General features: G+C 34.5%; 1 protein-coding gene across 5 annotated transcripts in view; it reads left to right on the top strand.

Moving 5' to 3' along the window:
- Positions 1 to 22,508, top strand: part of Atrx (ATRX chromatin remodeler) — a 302,586-nt gene that overhangs the window by 205,690 nt on the left and 74,388 nt on the right. For all 5 annotated transcript variants that reach the window (XM_010641338.2, XM_010641336.2, XM_010641335.2 and 2 more), the window contains 5 exons: positions 4,777 to 4,907; positions 5,933 to 6,021; positions 6,155 to 6,327; positions 16,347 to 16,500; positions 21,996 to 22,102. In XM_010641338.2, coding sequence (XP_010639640.1) covers positions 4,777 to 4,907; positions 5,933 to 6,021; positions 6,155 to 6,327; positions 16,347 to 16,500; positions 21,996 to 22,102 — 654 coding nt within the window. The remainder of the gene's footprint in view (positions 1 to 4,776; positions 4,908 to 5,932; positions 6,022 to 6,154; positions 6,328 to 16,346; positions 16,501 to 21,995; positions 22,103 to 22,508) is intronic.

Raw genomic sequence — 22,508 nt, 5'->3', positions numbered from 1 at the left:
GAGGATCGAAATCGGGTCCTTGCGCTTGCAAGGCAGGCCACCGAACCGCTGAACTAAATCCCCAGCCCTCATGTGCTTTTATTGAGATATCCATAAAATCCTTGCCAAGACCAACATCAGGGAGGTTTTTGGTTTTGGTTTTGGTTTTGTTTTTTGGTTGGCCTCAAACTTGTGGCAGTCCTCCTGCCTTAGCCTCCCAAGTGCTGGGATTACAGCGTGTGCCACTGTGCCAGGCTTCAGAGGTTTTCTTCTTTTTTTTTTCTGAGAAATTTACAGTTTCAGGTCTTATATTTATCTTTTTAATCTATTTTGAGTTGGTTTTGTGTATGGTTTAAAATAACAATCTAGTTTCATTCTTCTGCGTGTGTATATCCAATTTTCCCATCACTGTTCTTTGATAAGACTCTCTCCCCATTGTGGGCATGTTGCAGATTTGTTGATTATATATGTTTGGGCTTATTTCTATGCTCTCTAGTCTGTTCTCTTGGCCTGTGTCTGTTTTTATGTTAGTACCGTAATGTTTTGATTACTATTTCTTTGAGTATAATTTTAAATCAGGAAGTGTAGTGCTCCAACGATTTTTGTATCTTAAGATTGTATTGGCTACTATGGGTCTTTTGTCATTCCACATAAATTTTATTTTATTTTATTTTGTGTTCTGAGGACTGAACCCAGAACTTCCTGCATGCTGGGAATATTCTACCACTGAACTACATACTCAGACCTCACACAAATTTTACAATTGATTTTTTTTTATTTCTAAGACAAATGCCCTTGAAATTTTGATAGTGATATGATTTTGATAGTTGAATTTGTATATTGCTTTAATGAGTGTGGAGTACTTTAATAATTTTGTTAATCCACAAACAGGATATATTTGCTTCTTTTTATGTCTTCAATTTTACCAGTGTTTCAGTGTACAGCTCTCATACTTCATTGGTTAAATTTGTTTCTAAATATATTATTGTTTCTGATGTTATCAGTGGAATTATTTTCTTGATAAATTTTGTAGATTGTTAATGGTGTAAAGAAATGAAATTGATTTTATATGTTGGTTTTTTTTATTGAATTCATTTATTTTAACAGTGTTTTGGTGGATCCTTAGGGGTTATTTACTAGTAAAATCAGTGTTAAGCTGAAATCAATGTTAAGCTGGGTGCAGTGGCACATCTAGAATCTCAGCACTTGGGGAGGCTGAGTAATGAGGATCTGGAGTTTGAGCCCCACTTGAACAGTGGAAAGAGAATCTTAGCAAGACCTTGTCTCAAAGTAAATAGTACAAAATGGCGTGTGGATGTAGCTCACTGCAAAGGCCCTGGATTCAATCCTTATTCCAGAAAAACTAAACAAACCAAATCAAAACAAAAATCCCCACAAACTTTACTGTTTAATAGAAATTTGCAAGTAGGCATCCTTGTCTTGAACCAGTTCTTAGAGGAAAAACTTTTTAGTTTTTCCCCATTGTGGGATTTTCAGAAATGGCTTTTATTATATTGAGGAAATTTCCATATACACCTATTTTGTTAATTTTTTTAATTTTAAGAATGTTGACTATTAAGATGATTTTTTACTGTTTCAGTTTAATGTTTATATCACACTAGTTGTTTTACATACGTTGAATCAACCTTGCATCCCAGAAAGAAATCCCAGTAGTCTAGGGTGTTTAATGCTTTTGATGGGTTGTTGAATTAGATTTGCTAATATTTTTATGTAGGATTTTTACCATTGTTTTCACAAGTAATATTGGCCTTTAGTTTTGGTTGATGCTTTCATGGTAAAGTACGTTTGGAAATATTCTCTCTACTTTTTTTTTTGTTTTTTGTTTTTTGTGACAGGGTCTCACTATGTAGTTGAGACTGAACTTCAACTCACTATGTAGCCCAAGCTGGTCTCAAACTCACAGCAATCCTCCTGCCTCAGCCTCCCTAGTGCTGGGATTACAGGCGTGCACCACCATTCCTGGCTCTCTCTACTTTCTAATGGTAGTTTTTGGATAAACTGAAGAGAGATTGATGTTAATTTTTCTTTGAGTATTAGATTTAGCCTTGAAGCCATATATTTTGGGGCTTATCTTTGTTGGGAGGTTTTTTTTGTTGTTGTTGTTGCTTGAATCTGTGTGTTTTTAATTGTTCTGTTCAGGCTTTCTATTTACTTTTATTCAGTGTTGGTAGGATGTATACTTGCAAGGATTTGTTTTATGTAGGCTATCTAGGTGGTTGGTATATAATTGTTTATGATAGTCCTTTATAATCACATTTATTTCTGAGACATCAGTTGTAATGTCCTTCATTTGTGATTTTATTTGACTCTTCTCTCTTTTTCTTAATCTAACCAAGGTTTTGTCAGTTTTAGTTTATGAAAAATTAACTCTTAGTTTTATTTTAAAAAATTAATTTATTCTCTATTTGATGTATTTCTGCTCTGATCCTTATTTCCTTCTACTACCTTTGGGTTTAGCTCAGTTTTTTTTCAAGTACCTCAAGGTATAAAATTAGGTTAAGATTTTTCTTCTTCTTTAGTGTAGATGCTTATCATTATAAACTTCCCTCTAGGAACCAAAGTATTTTCTTTAGCAACATTGGAAAGCTATTAGAAATCAGTAACTGAAGGAAAGTTTAAAAATTCTCAAGTAAATGTAAATTAAATAACACACTCCTAAATAACCAGTGGTTAAAAGAAGGAATCACAAAGAAAAAATTTTAAATGCTTAGATATCATTGAAAAAAATAGCACCATGAAAGGGAAACATATTTGTTAATGCTTATATTAAAAAAATTAAGATCTCACATTTATAATCTAACCTTCCAAGTTGGAAAATTAAAATACAAGCAATTCAAACTCAAAGCAACCTGAAGGAAGGACATGACAAAGAAAAAGATGCAAAGAAAGCAATAGAGAAAATTGTTGAAACCAAAAGTACTTTCTAAAGAGCAACATAATTGATAATCCTTTAGTTATACTTACATAATAGAGAATATACAAATAACTAAAATAAAGGAGTATTACTTGACTTTACAGAAATAAAAAGGAATTACGACAAAATTATAGTAACATTTGTATTGTAGGAAATTCAATATTTCTTAGAGTAATAATTTCTGTTGTATGCAACAAAAATACCTCTGTAGGCAAAATAGTGACAGGTTTTTCTTAGTTATACAAATAAAATCTTGCACAGAGTTACATCGCACCTCTTTTATTTCCTTTAGACGTGGTCTTGCTAAATTTCCCAAGCTGGCCTTGAACTAGACGTCATTCTTCCTCAGCCTCCCAAATATAAGCTGGGTTTACAGATGTATGCCACTACAACTGCCTTGGTTTTTTATATTCTTATTAAATTTTCTCTGGTTGAGATTTGCTAATTGGTCAGCTTACATTGTGTGGTGCATGCCTGTAATCCTAGCACTTTGGAAGGCTGAGGCAGGGGTTTACAAGTTACAGACCAGCCTGCACAATTTAGTGACTCAGCGAAACCCTCTCTCAAAAGCAAAAGGTAGGGAATATACCTCAGTTTGACGGTCTGGGGTTCAGTTCAGTCTCAGTTTCAGTACCACCCCCCAAAAAATTAATACAACTACGTTTTTTTCAGTAGGAATTGAACCCAGGGCCTTAATGCTGAGTTACATCCCTGATTTACTTACCTTCTGTTTTGTTCTGTTCTTTTTGAGACAGAATCTCACTAAATTGCCCAAGCTGACCTTGAACTTGTGATTCTCCTGCCTGAGCCTCCCAGAATCCTTAAAGTAAAGGCGTGTAGTACCATTTGTGGGTAAAAAAAAGAAAAAAAAAGAAAAGAAAGTGGATAGTGGGGCCAGGCTTATGACTTACTGATACAGCACTTCTTTAGCATACATGAAACCCTGCATTCAATTCCCAGACCCCAAAAGACTTTTAAAAAATTAAAGGTAGATAAAGATGCTTTATACTTAATTTTTTTCTTTTAACCATTTGTTTGCATTTTACTCTTGGATAATTTTATCATATTAATGAAATATGTATTAATTTTCATTTCACTTTTATAGAAAAAATATTCTGTTGAAATTATTGTAGACAGAACAAAACTGATATTTATGTTTTATACATTGTTCATTTTCAGAAGAACGTTTTTCAAGTTAGTGTAGTTGTTGTGGGACTGTCTATATGGAATAATGCTTCATCTAAAATAGAAGTTTGTAGGGCCAGGGATTTAGCTCAGTGGTGCCACCGCCTGTCTTGCAAGCACAAGGTTATGAGTTCGATCCCTGGTACCCATAAAAAAACAAACAAACCAGAAGTTTGTAATCATGGATAGACTTTATGGCACATTAAAAACCAAAAACTTACATGTTTTCATTGATTTCTAAAATGACAGAATTTTTCCAATTATGTGTAAGGTCAGCAAATTGCAGTAGTATTAATGATAAATTGTAATTTGCTAACCAATAGAAATGAAAAATATTTTTATGTGGTGTTCTTAATATCTCCAAATAGTTTACATTCGCCAACACTTCAAATTATTATTATAAGTCCTGCTACTATATTTTTTATTTAATATATTATTTTTAAAATCACAATTTCTTTATTATGAATTTGTTTTTAATATTATGATAATTTTGTATAATGGATTTTGTTTATCATCTCACTTGTGAGTTTCAAAATGTTACTCTAATCCACAAGAGACTGAAAACTTTCCACACTTTCAAAGGGGCTCAGGTAAGGGTAAAAATCTCTAATTTATAAATACCATAATTGAAATAGAAAACTATTGTCTCTTCAGCTGTTTTTTTTTCTTTTGATTAGGAGTAGGTAATAGCAGTGAAGGTGGAAGAGGAAAGGCAGGTGCGAAACTTTTCCAAGATTTTCAGATGTTAAGCAGAATCTGGACTCATCCTTGGTGTTTACAACTGGACTACATTAGCAAAGAAAATAAGGTAAGTCACATTCCTAAAATTGCTTAAGAGGTATCTACTGGGAGAAGAATACTATAGAGAAAAAGGTCAATATTTGCTTACTGTATACTAGAAGGAGTTTTCTATTTCATTAAATCAACCTCTTTTCTTTTTCATTGTTCATATATGTTTGCAATATATAGTGATTATATTCATCTCAGGGAATTGGTACATATACATTTCACATCTTGATCATTTTTACTTATTTCTAGTTCATTTCTATTTGTCTTGAATGCACTTATGATTGTGGAAAGAGTCATAAGTGTTTTATTGATCCCATTTAAAAAATTTTATTTTGAGTGGGATGTAGTGGTGCTCGCCTCTAATCTTAGTACATGTGAGACTGAGGCAGGATTATTTCAAATTGGAAGCCAGTTTGGCTTAAGCTAGACAGTGAGACCCTGTCTCAAAAAAGAAATTAAAAACCTTGTAGTTTGAAATAATTTAAATTTTTTTCTTGGTCTTTTGAGACAAGGTCTTGCTTTGTCATGTAGGCAGGCCTTGATCTCACAATGTAGCCCAGGCTGGCCTGGAACTTGAGGCAATCCTCCTTCCTTAGCCTTCCAAGTGCTGGGATTACAGGCATGCACCACTGATCCTAGTGAACTAATTTTATAAATTTACAGAAAAGTTGTAAAAATAGCTCAGAGAGGTCCCCTGTACCTTTTGCCCAGTTTTCCCTAATGTTAACATCTTCCATAACCATAATAAAATGGTGAAAAGTAAGAGATTTACTTTGGTACAATACTATTAACTAAATTATAGATTTTATTTCAACTTCATCTTAGTTTCTACTTATGTACTCTTTCTTTTCTATGAGCCAATCCAGGACCTCCCATTCCATAGTCTTTGGTCTGATCTCTTTTATTTCTTCTGGCCTGTGATACTTCCTTAGTCTTTTCCGTCTCATTATCAATTAACTTATCCTTAAATGAAATAAATACCATTGTAATTTCTAATATACATTGAAATAAGCTACTAAAACTTTTGTCATTTTTTTTTTCTAGGGATATTTTGATGAAGATAGTATGGATGAATTTATAGCTTCAGATTCTGATGAAACCTCCATGAGTTTAAGCTCCGATGATTATACAAAGTAAATTGAGTATTTTTGTGCCCTGAATTGACACATTTCAAATCTCTACTTGCTTATTATCCTCTGGTAATTGACTTTTTAATCTTTTCTGTGCTGTACTAGTGTTCTGAATTTTCTCTCTCTCTCTTTTTAGAAAGAAAAAAACAAAAGGGAAAAAGGGCAAAAAGGATAGTAGCTCAAGTGGTAGCGGCAGTGATAATGATGTTGAAGTGATCAAAGTCTGGAATTCAAGATCTCGTGGAGGTGGTGAAGGAAATGTGGATGAAACAGGAAATAACCCTTCAGTTTCCTTAAAGCTGGAAGAAAGTAAGTCCAATGAATGTTACCTTTATTATGGAACGTAGATTTAGAAAATGTTGTCATTAGAGTTTTTTCTAGTCAGTTATACCTTTATTATTTGACTCAATGTATTTTCAGTCCTTATTTGGTAAGAATGTACAATAATCAGGTACATATAATTATAGCAAACATCTCATAAATGTTTAATTATAGGCAAGTCTTTCTGTGCTCTCTGGTATTTGGGAGGAAAGGAAAAAAGTTAAAAAATAATGTCTATTTTTACATGTATATACCTAAAGTATTACTCTGACTACCTATAGGTTAACAGTTCTTGAGTGGCCTTATAATATATTTGATGTCTTTAGTTGGATAAATGAGTGGTGGAACTGACATTCAAACCAAGATAAGTCTAAACACAAAACCACCAGGTATTTTCAATTAACTATATAGAAATAATCAGAAGCATTTCAGGCAGTGAAGTTTGATTATAGTTTATTGTGTATAATAAAACTAATTTTAATCATTTGGGTCTTTTTTCCAATTCTTCATAACCTGTAAATGTTAACTACTTTCAGTTTCTCCTGAATCATGGACAATGTGTCATGCTCCACTTTTTTTTTTTTTAACTTTTTCTCCCTCTCGTGTAAAAAGTCTTAGATTGAACTTTCCCTCAATTTAATTTGTTTTTACCTCAGTGTATGTTGGTGGATTCATGCTATTGCTGATGGATTAGTGTTGAGCCTTTATATCCTCCTAGTGCAGCCTGACTGTTTCTTGGAGTTTTAAAACTAGGTCCAAATATCAGAATATATGAAATATCAAATATCTGAAGAGAGAGGTTTGTAATGGCTTTGAGTATTTGGCAATTGGGAGTTGTAGCACAAAGCACGTGAAAAGAGATTTATTTGGAGGTCATCTGAATGATCCCATGGTTGAATACGATTGACTAGTCTCTTGGTCTGCAGCAGAACCAACTTGGCGATTCCTTGTTAAGCATTTCTCTTGAGTACCTCTATGGTCTAGGCAGGTGGCAGGCAGCCTAATCACAAACCCTGTTTTTTCCCAAAAAGTCAGGAGAGCATTGAAAGTCAAACTACAAAATTTCCCTCCTTTTTTATTCTTTTCTGTTACCCCATAAAAGCAGGTTACTGTTAATGTTCATCTTCTAATTAGGTTAAAAGAGTACTTTTATAAAAACAATAAAGAAATGGCTATAGTTTAAGATACTGAGAAGCTTATGTGTATCCTTCCTTGCCCCTTCAGTCTGCTTTTTGCACTTATTTCCCAATCCCTCAATGTATAAATAACAATAAACTTTATGTGTACCTGGGAATGGTTTTCTTAATGTCTTAGAAGATTTTTTCTTATAACTTACTAATAAGAGGAGAGAATTGACTAATCTGTGTGCATTGTGCTGTGCTGTAAATGGGTTATGTTAAAGTGTGCTATGATCCTCTCATCATTTGTATGTACAGGTGACCGGAATGGCAGCTTGTTAACCTCCAAAAATGAGTAGCCTCTTCCATTTTCCCTGGTGTATTTTATAAGTATTATTGCTTTCTATATATGTTGTAATGTGAAAAGATTGGAAAGCACTGGCACAGACCATTAGGGTATGCAGACAGGAAAGGTTATGCATTCTAAAAGGCAAACTTTGCTTTCTCTGAGGTTTTTATTTTATTATAGTTAGATTCAGTCAAATAGATATTATTTAGTTATAGGTATATTTTATATTTTTGTAGCTCATATACAAATGTTCATCAGAAATAGTCTACAGAACCAATAGGTAAAAATCTAATTTTATTCTTTAGATCTAAACTCCATATGAAAGTATATCAGAGTATATGAACTTATATAGCTAGTACTGTATAACCTTAAAATAAAATCACTTATCATAAATATAACTAAACTTGATAGAAATTTCAAATGAATAGCAAATAAATACATGGTTATAAGTGAGATAGAGTGTGATTATTACTGCATGTTTCACTTACACTTCAGAGTTGCTTTTGCAGTAGTTTTCTGATTTTACTGAAAAGCAATATCTTAAATAAGTCATTAAAGTTTACTGTATAGAATCCCCATTTTTATGTTTTGGTGTTGTATTACAAAGAAAGTTTTGTGTTGAGGAAACAACTATATAAATTACTTCAAAGTGTTAGATCTATCTTTATTTTAAGAGTAAGCTTTGTAGGGCTGGAGATTTATCTCAGTGGTTCTGCTGCCTGCCTCGCAAGCACAAAGACCCGAGTTTGATCCCCGGTACCCGCCCCCCAAAAAACCCAAACCAAACCAAAAAAAAAGAGTAAGCTTCAATAGTGAACAGTTAACGTTTAAAAATGTATGTAACTTACTATATGGTTATAAATTTTTGTGGCAGAATCCTTTAATACAGAGCCATAGTATTTGTACTAATATATACCATATGTATTTATTCATTTAAAATATTTATTGAATGCTTACTATGTACTAGGTCCCATTCTAGAACCTTAGATTTTATTGATCAACAAAACACATTCACAGAGCTTACTATTTATCTTAGCACCCCCCCTTTTGGTACTAGAGATAGAACTCAGGACCTTGTGCTTGCAAGGAAGGTGGCAGAGCCACTGTGATAAATCCCTGGCCCCTTAGTCCATTTTTTGTTGCTATTACTTGAGACTGGGTTATTTATAAGGGAGTAAGATTTATTTTGGCCCAGAGTGTCAGTGGCTGTCAAGTCCAGGATTGCTAGACACATCTAATGAGTGCCTTGTGGTACATCAACTTCTGACAGAAAGCAGAAGGGAAGATTGGTACACATGAAAAAGACAAAACACAAAGGGCACTCTTTCTTTATTAACAACCCACTCCCACAATGAGGAACACCCTCCCTTGAGAAAAGGATTATTCTCTTTTAATGACTCAATTAACTCTAAAGCTCCATCACCTCTCAACAACATTACATTGAAAATCAAATTTTAATGTAGACCACCCTCTGGGGACAGCTGCAGCCAGCACTGGAGATCTCGGAGGAGCCTGCTGGCTGCACCTGCGGGACTGGAATGACTGACGAATGAAATCGCTTTCTGTCCCCTTTTGAGCCCAAAGTGCTATGATAGCCTAAGAGGCAAGGCTGAGAGCCCTTGGATAGGGCGAGGTTCTTCCTACACCACTTTCCCCACCCAGACACAGCTTGTCCTAACCGGCCGTGTTTACAGTGACCCCGCTTCAGTTCCGTCCCAGGTTCCAGCCAGCCTGTTCTCTGAGTCCTGGTGCCTGTCAATACTAATAAAATGCTGGTGATTTAAAAAAAAAATGTAATGTACGTTTTAGAGGCAACAAACCGTATTCAAATGTATAGCACCATTCTACTACAACACATACATACACTATTTTAATGGTATGCTACTTTCTTTTATTTTTTTTGAAGTTTTAATTTTTTATTAGTATGTAACTAGTACATAGTGTTTGCATTCCTTATGGGGAGTTTGGTACATGTACATAAAACATTTTAAGTCTTTTTTTTAAATCCCCCTCCTTCCCTTCACCCTCCCTCCATCTCTTGATCCCTTTGTTTTGTTTTGTTTTTTGAGACAGGGTTTCACTATGTGGTTGAGACTGACCTGGAACTCACTATGTAGCCCAGTCTGATCTCAAACTCACAGCGATCCTCCTGCCTTAGCCTCCCGAGTGCTGGGATTACAAGCATCTTGATCCCTTTTCTATTTGAGAAAGATAAATCTCCCTACTTCATGTTATCTAACTTGTATTTTGCTCTTTATTTATATTTTGGGTTTCTCATATAAGACAATCCATGCAATATTTAAGCTTGTATGTCTGGTTTATATCACTTAACATTATGATCTTAAGGTACATCCATTTTCCCAAAAATGACTCAAGTTTGTCCTTCTTTATGGCAGAATAGAACTCTATTGTATGTAAACATTCATCTGTTGATGGACATAAAGGTTGCTTTTAAGATTTAGCTATTATTAATTGTGCTGCTATAAACTTAAGTATGCATGTATTCCTGTAATATGATATCTTTAAAACTTTTGGGAAGATACCTAGAAAAGGAGTAGTTGGTTCAATTAGAATTACTCTTTTTAGTTTTAAAAGGAATCTCCATATTGATTTATATAGTGGTTATATTAGTTTACATTCCCACCAACAGTTTACAAGTGTTCTTTATTGCCTGTAGCCTCACTAGCATTTGTTATTATTTGAATGCCTAATAATGGCCATTCTTCCTGGAGTAAGATGAAATCTCATTGTTGTTTTAATTTGCATTTCTCTAATGGCCAGTGCTGTTGAACATTTCTTTATGTATTTATTGACCATTTGGACTTCTTCTGAGAAGTGTTTATTCATTTCAGTTGCCTGTTTTTGATTCAGTCTTTTATTTTCAAGGCCTATTTTTTTCAATTCTTTATGTATCCTAGGTACTAGTCCTATGTCTGGGGAATAGCTGGGAAACTTCTTTTCCATTCTATAAGTTGTTTCTTCATTCTTGGTTGTTTCTTTTGCTGTGGAGAAGCTTTTTAATTTGATATGATCCCATCTGTTGATTCTTCGTACTATTTCCTGTGCAACTGGGGTTCTGTTCAGAAAATCTTTGACCATGCCTATAATTTCACTAGTTTTATCTTTTAGCAGATTGTTTCTGTTTTATCATTTAGATCTTTAAGCCATTTTTAGATCTAGATTGAATCTTCTGCATGTACATAGCCAGTTTTCCCAATACCATTTGCTAAAGAGGCTATCTTTCCTCCGGTGTGCTTTTGGTCCTTTTGTCAAAGATCAAATAGTTAAATGTGCTTGGGGTTGTTTCTGTATCCTCTGTTCTGTTCCATTGGTCCACGTGTTTTTTGTGACAGTACCATGTTGTTTTTATCAGTGTACCTTTGCAATATAACTTCCAATCTAGGATTGTGATGCCTCCTACTATACTCTTGTTACCCAGGATTACTGGGTTTCTTCTGGTTCCATATGAACCATATGGTTCCATATGAATTTTAGGGTTGTTTTAAGGTTGTTTTCTCCCAATTCTGTGAATGATGCTGTTGGTATTTTGCTTAGGTTTGCATTAAAATCTGTTTATCAGTTTTGGCCAAATCTGTAGTGTATCTTGCTACAAATGCAATAAAGGACATTTTACTTAAAAATATATTTATAGATTTGAGGATGTAGCTCAGTGATAGAGCACTTTTCCTAGTGTGTGCAACACCCTTGGTTCAATCCCTAGTACCCCCCCATGCATATACTTAGAATGCATCAAGAAATTAAGAATGAAGTCATACTAGCTTTCTATTTGTTTTGTATTTTATTTGTACCTTCTAAGGCTCTTTTGGTATCCAGCATTTATATAAAAATGTGGACTTACTGATTAATTCATTCAATTATCATTGCATGCCATGTATATATGTATAACACAGAGTTACAACAGATATTATGATTGCTCCATGTCAATGGTGAAATAAGAAAATTAAGAATGAATTATCTAGAATGAATTATTCATTTGTAAGTTTTCATTTCATATAGTACTTAATTGTAGGAGACCATATTTTTGTGGATTTTTTAGACTTTTAGGTATTGAGATTATAACTAGCAAGGTTAAAATTAGAAGGCCTGGGTGTGTAGCTCAGTGGTACAACACGTGCTTAACACACGTGAAGCCCTGTAGTCTATCTCTAGCACCAGAAAGTAAAATTAGAATAGAATCTATTGTGTACTGTATTTGTGGGAAATTTATGCCTTTTCTAATATTTGTGACTTTGTATTTAGCTGCCACATTTTTTTAGTTCTGATATTTTCACCTTAGATGAATTACATATATTAGTGAAGAATTCTTCAAAGACATGAGTTATGTGCCAGTTGACTAATTGTAAAAAGGAATTTAATTAATGTTTGGTTGATAATCTACGTCTCAAGATTCCCAAGACCACCCTCAGGTTCAGTGATTCACTAGAAGGCCTTACAAGACTTGGTAGATTCTCATATTCAGGGCTGTGATTTATTACAATGGAAGAATACAAAGCAAAAACAACAAAGGGAAAAGGTATATGGGATGAAGTCCAGAGGAAACCAGGTACCATCTTCTTAACAGTCCACTACCAGTGGTGTCATCCAATGTGCAGTGGTTCTGTAATAATAGGTTGTGACAACGTGTTGTCTGCCAGATAAGCTGATTAGAGACTTACTGCCCAAGGTTTTTTTATTGGAAGCTGGTCACATAGGGCACTGTATTCCTGGCTGTTCCAAATTTTAGACTCCTGCAAAGATAGCAAGTGTTTAGAATAAATCACTTTATGTTTGCAAACCTTCTCAGAGTGGCAGACCATTGTTATCAAGGAAAGTTTTATATTACTGCAGAGGGCTATTTACCATTCATATTTCCAGATACCACTCAAGGGTCAACAGTTAACAGGAAGCTTTTCCAAGAAAGCAAAATGAATAGGCTGTTGAAGGATAGTGAGGAATTAATAGAATTCTAGCTAGCAAAAGAGGAGAACATAAATTCAAGGAAAGAGGTAGGTGTGGTCGTGAACACTTGTAATCTCAGCACTTGGGAGGCTGAGGCAGGAGGATTTTGAGTTTTAAGGCCAACTTGGTTACATAGCAAGTGTGAGGCCACCTTGGAATATAGGGAGACTCTGTCTCATAAAACAAAGAAAAAAGAAATTCAAGGAATGATATAGAATCTTGCAAGTGAGTAGTATGTTAAGCAGTAGTTCTTTGTGAGTTGAATATAAATGCATAGTGAGTTATATTTAAGTAGTCACCAGGTCCTAGATATAAAGGAACTAATAAACCTAAACAGTGTGTTCAAAAAGTAGAGTATGGAAGCCCTAGGTTCATTCTAGTCTTGAGACTAGCACCTTGATTTTCACCTACTCAGGGATAGGATACAAGGCCTTAGTCCTCTGTAAGATAGATAGTTCTTAGATCCCCTTATCAAAACCAAATCCTTTAATGGATACATATTTCATGGAAGAATGGAATGTTTTAAAAGTGCCTGTCAGTCCAGGGAGTTGATAGGGAAGTTTATCTGTTTTAGCCTAGGCTTCTGGATGATGAAAACAGTTCTAATGACTTCACAATCATGGAATTGACCTCACATACACAGGCTGATCAAAAAAATACAGTGTGTTTTTAAATAAAAATTATTAGAGTAAAAGACACTTTGCTACTAATCCCCTTCACGGTATCCCTTGCTTTGCTCACACTTATCATTATTCTTTCCATTTTCTGAAGCATTCTAGAAGCCCCAAAGTTGTGCTTTTGTAGTTGTCTCAGTGTCCTGAATTACTCAAAACATTTACATTTTCTGTCAAATAAACCCTTATGCCCTATCCTTATCCACCTCATTCACCAGATCTGCCTCCTGTGACTTCTGTTCTATCCCCCCAATCAAAATGACCGTGAAAGGTAAATGTTTTGAGTCACTTCAGGACATAAGGGCAACCATGACAGAACAACTAAGGATACCCCTGAAAGAGGACTTACAGAACTGCTTCAGAAAGTGGCAAGAATGATGGGATAAATTTAACAGCGTTGAAATTTGATGAAATAAATGTGTTCAAAGCAAGGGGAAGTATCTTGAGGGGGATTAATGACAATATGTCTTTTATTGTAATAAATTTAAAAATATTCATAATATTATTTGATCATATCTCATAGTTTATGGTTTGTATTTATATTATTAATATTGTCTAAATATCTCAAGCTGAGCTGGGTATGGTGGCGTACACTTGTAATCCCAACTCTTCGGGGGCTTAGGTAGGAAGAATGCAAGCTGGATCCCAGCTGAGGTGACTTAGTGAGATGCTATCTCAAAATAAAAATTGCATGAAGTACTGGAGATGTAGCTGAGTTCAGAGGCCTTGGGTTTAATCCCTAGAACAGATGGATGGATGAATGGATAGATAGACAGACAGACAGGCAGACAGACAGACAGACAGACAGACAGATAGATAGATGCCTCCCTTGCTGAAATAGTAACCTTTAAAGTAATTCTGGCTTGGTGATCCTGTGGGATACCTAGAAGAAGTAAATGCAGAAAATGCAGAATCACTCTGGAGATACATGACTTTAACCAAGGCTATCCAGCATTCTCACAGGTTACAGTTACAGTGAAGATAACATGGCAATAAAAAATTACAGAATACTTGAGGAGATAATTTAGAAAAAGCTAGCAATAAAAATAAAAAGTTAGCAGTCAACCTGAGGAAAGTTAACACATAAAACAAGTAGCCTGATTAGATTTTAAAGAACTTCAGATATGAGAACTCTTAGATTAAGACTATAAAATATGTATGTCAAAAGTGATATTTTAAAAAATCATAAATTGCTGTGTGTGGTGGTTATATAGTGAGTTCAAGGCTAGCCTGAACTACACAGCAAGACTGTGTCTCAAAAAATTGTAAGTATAACTTTATGCCAGAAAATTTAAAACTTTGATAAAATGGACAGTATTTGGGGCTAGGGGTATAGATCAGTGTTATAGCACTTGGCTGGCATGCACAAGGCTCTGGGTTCAATAGCTAGCATCAAACCAACAAACAAAATGGACAGTGTTCAAGAAAAATAGGACTCAACAACATTAAGTGTTCTTTTCAGTTATGTCTTAGTAGCCAAAAATGAGAAACAATATAGATGTTTATGAGCAGGAGAACTATTAAGTGATGATATAGTCATGCAGCAAAATTCTGCATGGCCGATAGAAATGATTGAATGGAGCTCAATGACAAGCATGAATAAATTCTACTTTGAGTGCGAATCCACATTAAGTGAAAAAGTAATTTGCAAAATGTTATAAGCAGTATGGTGCCATTTATATATGATTTTAAAATGTGCAAAGATGATGTTCAGATTGGAAATACACATGTAAAAATAACAAAACCTGCATACACATAAATATAGAATTCAGGGTATCAGTTTACCTTTTAGAAAAGAGAGAGAATGAGATTGGATAGGATTACATAAAATAACTGTATCAGAACAAAATTTAACAGTGTCAAAATTCGATGAAGATGGAATTTAGAAGTACAGCTATTGGGCCGGGGATTTAGCTCAGTGGTTCTGCCGCCTACCTTGCAAGCACAAGGGCCTAAGTTTGATCCCTGGTACCGGGAAAAAAGAAAGACTCCATAGAAGTATAGCTATTCATTATATTCTGTATACTTTTCTGAGAAAATATTTTCATACAAAAATATTAAAATACTTTGCATTGTAAAGCAATTGAAAGAAAATATGTAATTGGATTAAACCTGTATACAGTGGTTCCTCGGTTCACAAACTTAATTTATTCCATGATTTTGGAAAAGATGGCCACATTTGTGTTTGTGTGGAAAAGATGGCTGCAATCATGTTTGTCCCAAAAGCAAAATTTTGCCAAATGCTCTTGTAAACCAAATTGTTTGCAAACAAAAGCATTCATGCACCAGTGTACCACTGTATTCTTTATTTTGAATCAAACTACTTATGTTTAAATTTTTAAAAGATTATTTTGTGCTTGCACTTTTTACAGTCAAAGTCTGTGGGGAAAATAAGAACAGGGTGATTTAACATAATAGGGTAGTTCTCAGGTCAATTCTTCGACTTTTGCAGAATTCTAGTAGAATTATGAAATGTTTCCTGTCCTGCAAGCCTTTTCTTTGTTGATCTCTGATTCTGTCTCAGTTGATTCCTATCTTTTGGGGTGTTTTGAGGATTTTACTCTCCCAGGACCTAGGGGAATTCCATCTCTTGGGGTCACTTTCTGAGTTCCCCACCCACCCCTGATTGCAGGGTCTATCTCTCATACTTGTACTCTTTCAGGGTCTCTCTCTTGTTTGCTATCACTTAGCATTTATCCCAAGCTCCCTCTTCCTCACTTCATATTTTGTCAGTGTAAAACTTCTCTCTTCTCCCACCTCTCTGTCTCATCCTTTAACCCTCTCTTCTAAATCTTAATCACTCTATTTTTGGCTTGATCACTGCCTGTTTTTGTCCATCCCTATTTCTCTTGGTCTCATTCAGTTTGTTTCCTTCCTTCCTTACTTCTTTATGTTTCTTTTATTTAGGCAAAGCCACTTCATCTTCTGATCCAAGCAGCCCAGCTCCAGACTGGTACAAAGATTTTGTTACGGATGCTGATGCTGAAGTTTTAGAGCATTCTGGAAAAATGGTACTTCTCTTTGAAATTCTTCGAATGGCAGAAGAAATTGGGGATAAAGTGTAAGTTCTTTCCTACATTTTTATATAAATGAACCTTACTATTTTTAAACAATTTTACTTCATGTTTTCTTCCTAAGGGTATAATTTATTTTATTATTGTAGTTATAAACCAGTAGAAGCAATTATCTTTCTTATAAATAACTAATTTCTTATAAATAACTAATTTTGACTAAATATTCAGGTTATTTCTTAAGTATTGTTTTACACTTGTTGTTTTACACTTGCATCTTGAACTTTTTTCCTTGGCTCAAGCTTTTAGTTGATACTTATGTTTCGCCATCTCAAAATTATTTTTCAATCCCTGTATTATAGTATCTACCCTGTCATTTTACTGAGACCCCTCCTTCCCCAAAATTACTGGGGGCTTTCTAACCCCTAAATCTAATGACCATCTCTTAAACTTTTTATTTTACCTGTTTAGTTATTCTTTTCTAAGCATGTCTCCTGTGGTTTTTGCTCCTGTTTGTTTTGTTTCAAACATTTGTGCCACCACTGTCTTTGCAGCTCCACCCCTAAACTCACTTTCAAATTACTAGTCAAAAAAACATTTTTTAAATTTTAGGGATATGCTTTTTTTTTTTTTTTTTGGATAGCCTTTCTAAAAAGTTAAGACTTTAGACATGCAGTCAGTGTGTTCTTTTTTTTTTTTTTTTTTTTTTTTTTTTGGTACTGCTGATCAAACTCAGGACCTGGTGCTTGTGAGGCAGGCACAGAGTGCCACTGAGCTAAATCCCTGGCTAGGGGTATGTTTTGTTTTGTTTTTCTTTCTGTTTCTCATTATGTATTTCAGACTGACCTTGAACTCAGTTTGTAGTCTAGGCTGGCCTCGTGCCTCAGTCTCCCAAATGCTGGGATTACAGGTCTACTCCACCATACCAGCTAAAACTTTAAAGCAGACTTATTGTCTGAGCTGTTACAAAGCTCCAACATCTGATCATGAATATTTTAAAAGGTATTTGTGATACTTTTCATAATTTTTTGTGGGGGGGTACTGGGGATCAAACTCACAACCTTGCTCTTGTGAGGCAGGTAGCATAACCACTGAGCTAAATCCCCAGCAGTTTTTGTAATTTAACATAAAATAATCTTTTGTTTTAAACAAATTTTAGCTTATTCCTTTAGCTGTCCTGAAAAGAGGTAAAAACTTCTGTTACATTCCCTTATCAATTTATCTTACTGTAACCTTAATACATTCTAATGTATATTTATTTATGTCTTTCCACTGTATAGGAAGATGTTTGAAGACACAGGCTGTTTTATTCTTTTTAATGAATCACCATACTTAGAATGTAGTGAGTGCTCACTAAAGTTTTTGTTTTTTTGTGGTTTGGCTTTGTTTTGATTGTAAATAGCTACTTATAGAGAAACACATGGTTCAAGTCAGGGGTGATGTTAGGTTAGGATAGAGTGGTAGTAATGGGGATTAAAGGTATGTTTTGGAGTAGAAGCAAGACTTGATAGTGTGCAGTAAGAACAAAGTACCCAAGCCAGGCATGGTGGCACATACCTGTAATCCTAGAAGTCAGGAGGCTGGAGACGGGAGGATTAAGAGTTTGAGGATAACTTGGACTAACTAGCAAGACTGTCTCAAAAAACAATAGTCAAAGAAAGACTTTTAGACTTCAAGTTTATTAGAAGAGCGTAGAAGGATTTTAGTGGTCTTTTCATTTCCTACCAGTGCAGGAATTTCTTCTTCTATGTTCCTTATAGATATCCTCATAACCTCTCTTATGATGGAATATTTGCTGTCTCAAAATGCTACCTATTTGACTACTTTAAATTGTTTATGCACCCTTACCTTTAACTTAAACCCTACCCCTACAGTTACTTTCCCTCTGGTCTAATGTAGAATATATCTATTCCATTTTCTTTTACTTTTATAGTGATCATTTTATTTATAAGCCAAACTGATAAAGCAGTGTAAAACTTTGCAATTCTGTAATTGCAGTTAGTGCTAATATTTATTTGTCCAATATTTTCTTTCTTTTTTATTTTTATTTTTGTACTGGGAATTGAACTCAGGGCCTTGGGCTGGCCAGGCAGGTGCAGTGCCACTGAGCTACATTCCCAGCCCTGTCCAATATTTTCTTTCTTTTTTTTTTTTGGTACTGGGGATCAAACTCTGGACCTTGTGCTTGCAAGACAGGCAGCAGAACCACTGAGCTAAATCCTCAGCCCTACCCAGTATTTTCTTAAGGAAAAGTTCATACATCAACCAGAAAGAATTTTACAGTGAATACCCATATATTTGTATTTAACTATCCTTCTCCATGAATCCATCTTATTTCCCTGATATATTTTAAAGTTGTTTGTAAACATTACTACTATTTCAGATCACTCCTTTCAAAAATTGGGTGTTTATCTCTCTTCTCCCTTTTAGCCTTTCCTTGTTTGTTTGTTTGTTTCCTTGTTTGTTACCACTCATGTCAAAATATGATGTCAATAAGCAAAACACTTCAGCTGAGTAGTTATTATTACTGCTGTATTCTGGATCCTGTGCTTCAATTCATGCAGTTGAACATAGAGGTGTTTATGTCAATATCTAAATAATATTATTGGTTCATAATAAAAGTGTTCAACTGAGTCTGTCTCTCTTTTTAAGTGTAACTGCTGTCAAAAGTGTAGGGAAAGTGGGAAGGGTAGGGGAAAGCTAATAAGGGAAAAGAAAAACATGAGAAAACGAAAAAATGGAAATGAAGTGTTTGTAAAAGGAGAGGGGAAGAGGGGTTGAAGGGAGGGCAGGGACAAGGGGAAAAAATGAGAACCAAGATCTGTCATGTAAAGGTACAAGATCCCAATGATGAATGTAACTGTACTGTATACCTAAAATGTACCAATAAACTCAATGAGGAAAAAAAAGAATCTAGTTACAGAATGAAATCAAATGATAAAAAAAAGAGTAACTGCTGTCGAATGAGATTCCCCCATTCTCTATTTGTGCAACTGAACTTTTGAGCCCAAATGAAAAATTGATACTTCACAAGGCAAGAGATAAATGAATTTTAATTATTTTAGATAGTGTTATCCTATTAAGTGTTTTATAACTCCCTCCCATAATAAAAATAAAGAGAAAAGGGAAGTAATCAAGAAAGAAACATCCTGATTTCTAATATTTGCTAGTTTCTCTGGTTTAAATACTCCCACCATAGACAGTTTCACACTAACAACATTACAGTAGACATTGAAAAAGATGGTAATAATGAACTTTCTCATTCTGTGCTTATTATAGTCAAGACCAGTACACCACTCATTTCAATACAGTCCTCACATTTATTTTTATTACTTAAATACTTTTGATTAAATCTTTATTCTTAGCTTTTTATTTTCTGTGAATTGGGTAAGTAGTGGTTTTATATCTTCACGTGACTTACTAATACAATACATAAAATTAAAATGGCTTATACAGGTGTGGACATTTCATCAGTCAGGACAATAGTTCTTCACATTTAACTAGAAAAGGTTAACAGAGATAACCATTACTACGTTGTTATTTAGATCTCTAGCTTTTTTATGGTAAGGCTTGTCTGAGCTTAGTGGTTCTCAGGCCATCTTTAATTACTGAGTCAGATCAACTCTTTTCCAGCATAGTAGCCCAATTTCAAATTAATTCCAATTAAATAATTAGAATTCTAGAAATGAAATAATTGTCCCACATATAAGATCCATCAAGAATTTAATTCATAGCTCAAAATGAATTGCTTCATTGAGGTTTTTTATTCAGGGAAAGATAATCAGACAACTGAGGTCATAAGGTATAGTCTTTGATTATTTAAACTGAACATCAGGCATCAATTCATTTCCTTATCCTTATTCTAGAAGTAAGTAAGTGGGAGATAATAGAATCCAGTAGTACAGAACTCTAAAAATGCATATGTTTTTAATTTCAGCATCTATTTCATAGCTTCAGTTGTTCTTCTTTTGTTGTACTAAATCTGGAGACTTCTAGCAATGAATATTATAGGTTATTTTGGAGTCAGAAGCACCTCCCTCTCCTATAGCACAGCTGTCAGAATCAAAACAAAATTTAAAGAAAACATGGTTTCCATAGGTATATAGTTTCTTATATATTAATTTGTTATGTTTGCATATATAAGAGAGAGGAGACTCTCCTATATTTTCTTTCTAGATTTTAGAAAAATTTCCAGTATATAACTATGTTTGTTTGCTCCCAGATTTACTAATTCATTTTTTTTCATCTACTAATCATTGGGTTAGATTAGAGCAGTGGTTTTCAAACTACTTTTCTCACCCCTGCAAGGTGGTGACCTAAAACAGAGGGTAACAGACCAGTGACACCTTTATTTTTTCACAATGCCTAAAAAAACTTACTTTGTTTATTTTAATTGCACATAAAGCTTTATGTTAAATAATTTGTATGGCTAAGAAAGAGTCATAAAACCACTAGGATAGCTAGGCATGGTGGTGCATGCCTGTAATTCCATCCATCTGGGAGGCTGAGGCAGGAATACTGCAAGGTTGAGCCAGCCTGGGAAACTTACCAAGACCCTGTCTCAAAATAAAAAAATAGAAAAAGGGATGGAGATGTAGCTCAATGCAGCAGTCTTGTATTCAATCCCCGGTACTGCCAAAAACAAACCCACTAGAACTAGGAATTTGCAGTGGAATGACAGGATATTATAGGATGCATTTTAATTACTGGAATAATTTTAATAGGAAGAATTTTAAACCACATCTTTTGTAGAGCAAAACTTTGTAATTTTGATGGAATCCAGTTGTTTTTTGGTACTGGATATTAAACCCAGGGCTTTCACACTGAGGTACATGCCCAACCCTTTTGAATTTTTTTTCCACAAAGGCAGGGTCTTGTAGAGTTGCCCAGCCTGGGCTCAAGCTTGTGATTCTCTTGCCTCAGCTTCCCAGAGTGTTGGGATTACAGGTATATGCCATCACACATGGCATGGAATCCAGGTTATCAATATTTTTCACTAATCATACTTTCACTGTCATGTTGGAAAGCTTCATCTAACCCAAAGTTACCAAGATTTTCTCCTGTGTGTTCTTCTAAATGTTCTGTCGAATATATATTTTACCTATATTGAGTCAGATTTTGTATAAGCATAAAATTTAGACAGAGATCTTTGTTTTGCATGTGGAAGTCCAATTTTACCAAGACCATTGTTGAAGAGACTTTTTTCTTTGCCGTTACCCTTCTGTCAAAAACCCACTAACCATATTGTATGAGACTATATCTGGACTACTCTGTTCCATTGTTATGTTCCTGTCCTTTGGCCCGCAGTAAACTTCCTTGATTATTGAACCTTAAGTATTTAAATCATGTAGTTAGGCCTCCAACTTTGTTTTTCTTAAAACTGTCTTAGCTACTCTGTGCTTGGCATTCCCATATGAATTTTACAATCAACTTGTTAATTTCTTTTTTTAAAAATCCTGTTGGGATTCTGATTATACTTGTATTAAATTTTTAGATGTCTACTAGGCAAATATTTAATCTATAAACATTGATTTCTTTTTTTCAGTCTTGTTTTTAGCCAGTCCCTCATATCTCTGGACTTGATTGAAGATTTTCTTGAATTGGCCAGTAGGGAGAAAACAGAAGATAAAGATAAACCTCTTATTTACAAAGGTGAGTTACAAAATATTTGTATAGCTTAATTTTTAAATACTCATTTAAGCAGACTGTACATACCTTTCAACAACAAAGAAAAATTACTTAAAGTTTCAGAACCCTAATACATTTTTTTCTTGTATTTTTTCCTTGTCTTTATCAACCTATATCTGATCTTATACTTTTTTAGGTTTTTTGTTTTTTGTTTTTTTTTTTGAGACAGGTTCTTGCTTTGTAGTTCAAGCTTGCCTTGAACTCACTATGTGGCCCAGGCTGGCCCTGAATTCCTGTTAATCCTCTTGCCTCACCCTCCTGAGTGCTAGGTTTACAGGCATGTGCCACCACCCCCAGCACTGGTCTTTATGTTTTATGCATTTCTCATGTGTTTGTGTGTGTGATATATATGCACACACACACATATAAT

This window comes from Fukomys damarensis, unplaced genomic scaffold (genome assembly GCF_012274545.1).
Source record: "Fukomys damarensis isolate Sample0158 unplaced genomic scaffold, DMR_v1.0_HiC HiC_scaffold_39, whole genome shotgun sequence".
In the NCBI taxonomy this organism is placed as follows: Eukaryota; Metazoa; Chordata; class Mammalia; order Rodentia; family Bathyergidae; genus Fukomys; species Fukomys damarensis.
Note: the sequence above shows the minus strand (reverse complement) of the source record. Positions and strands in the feature narration are given on the sequence as shown.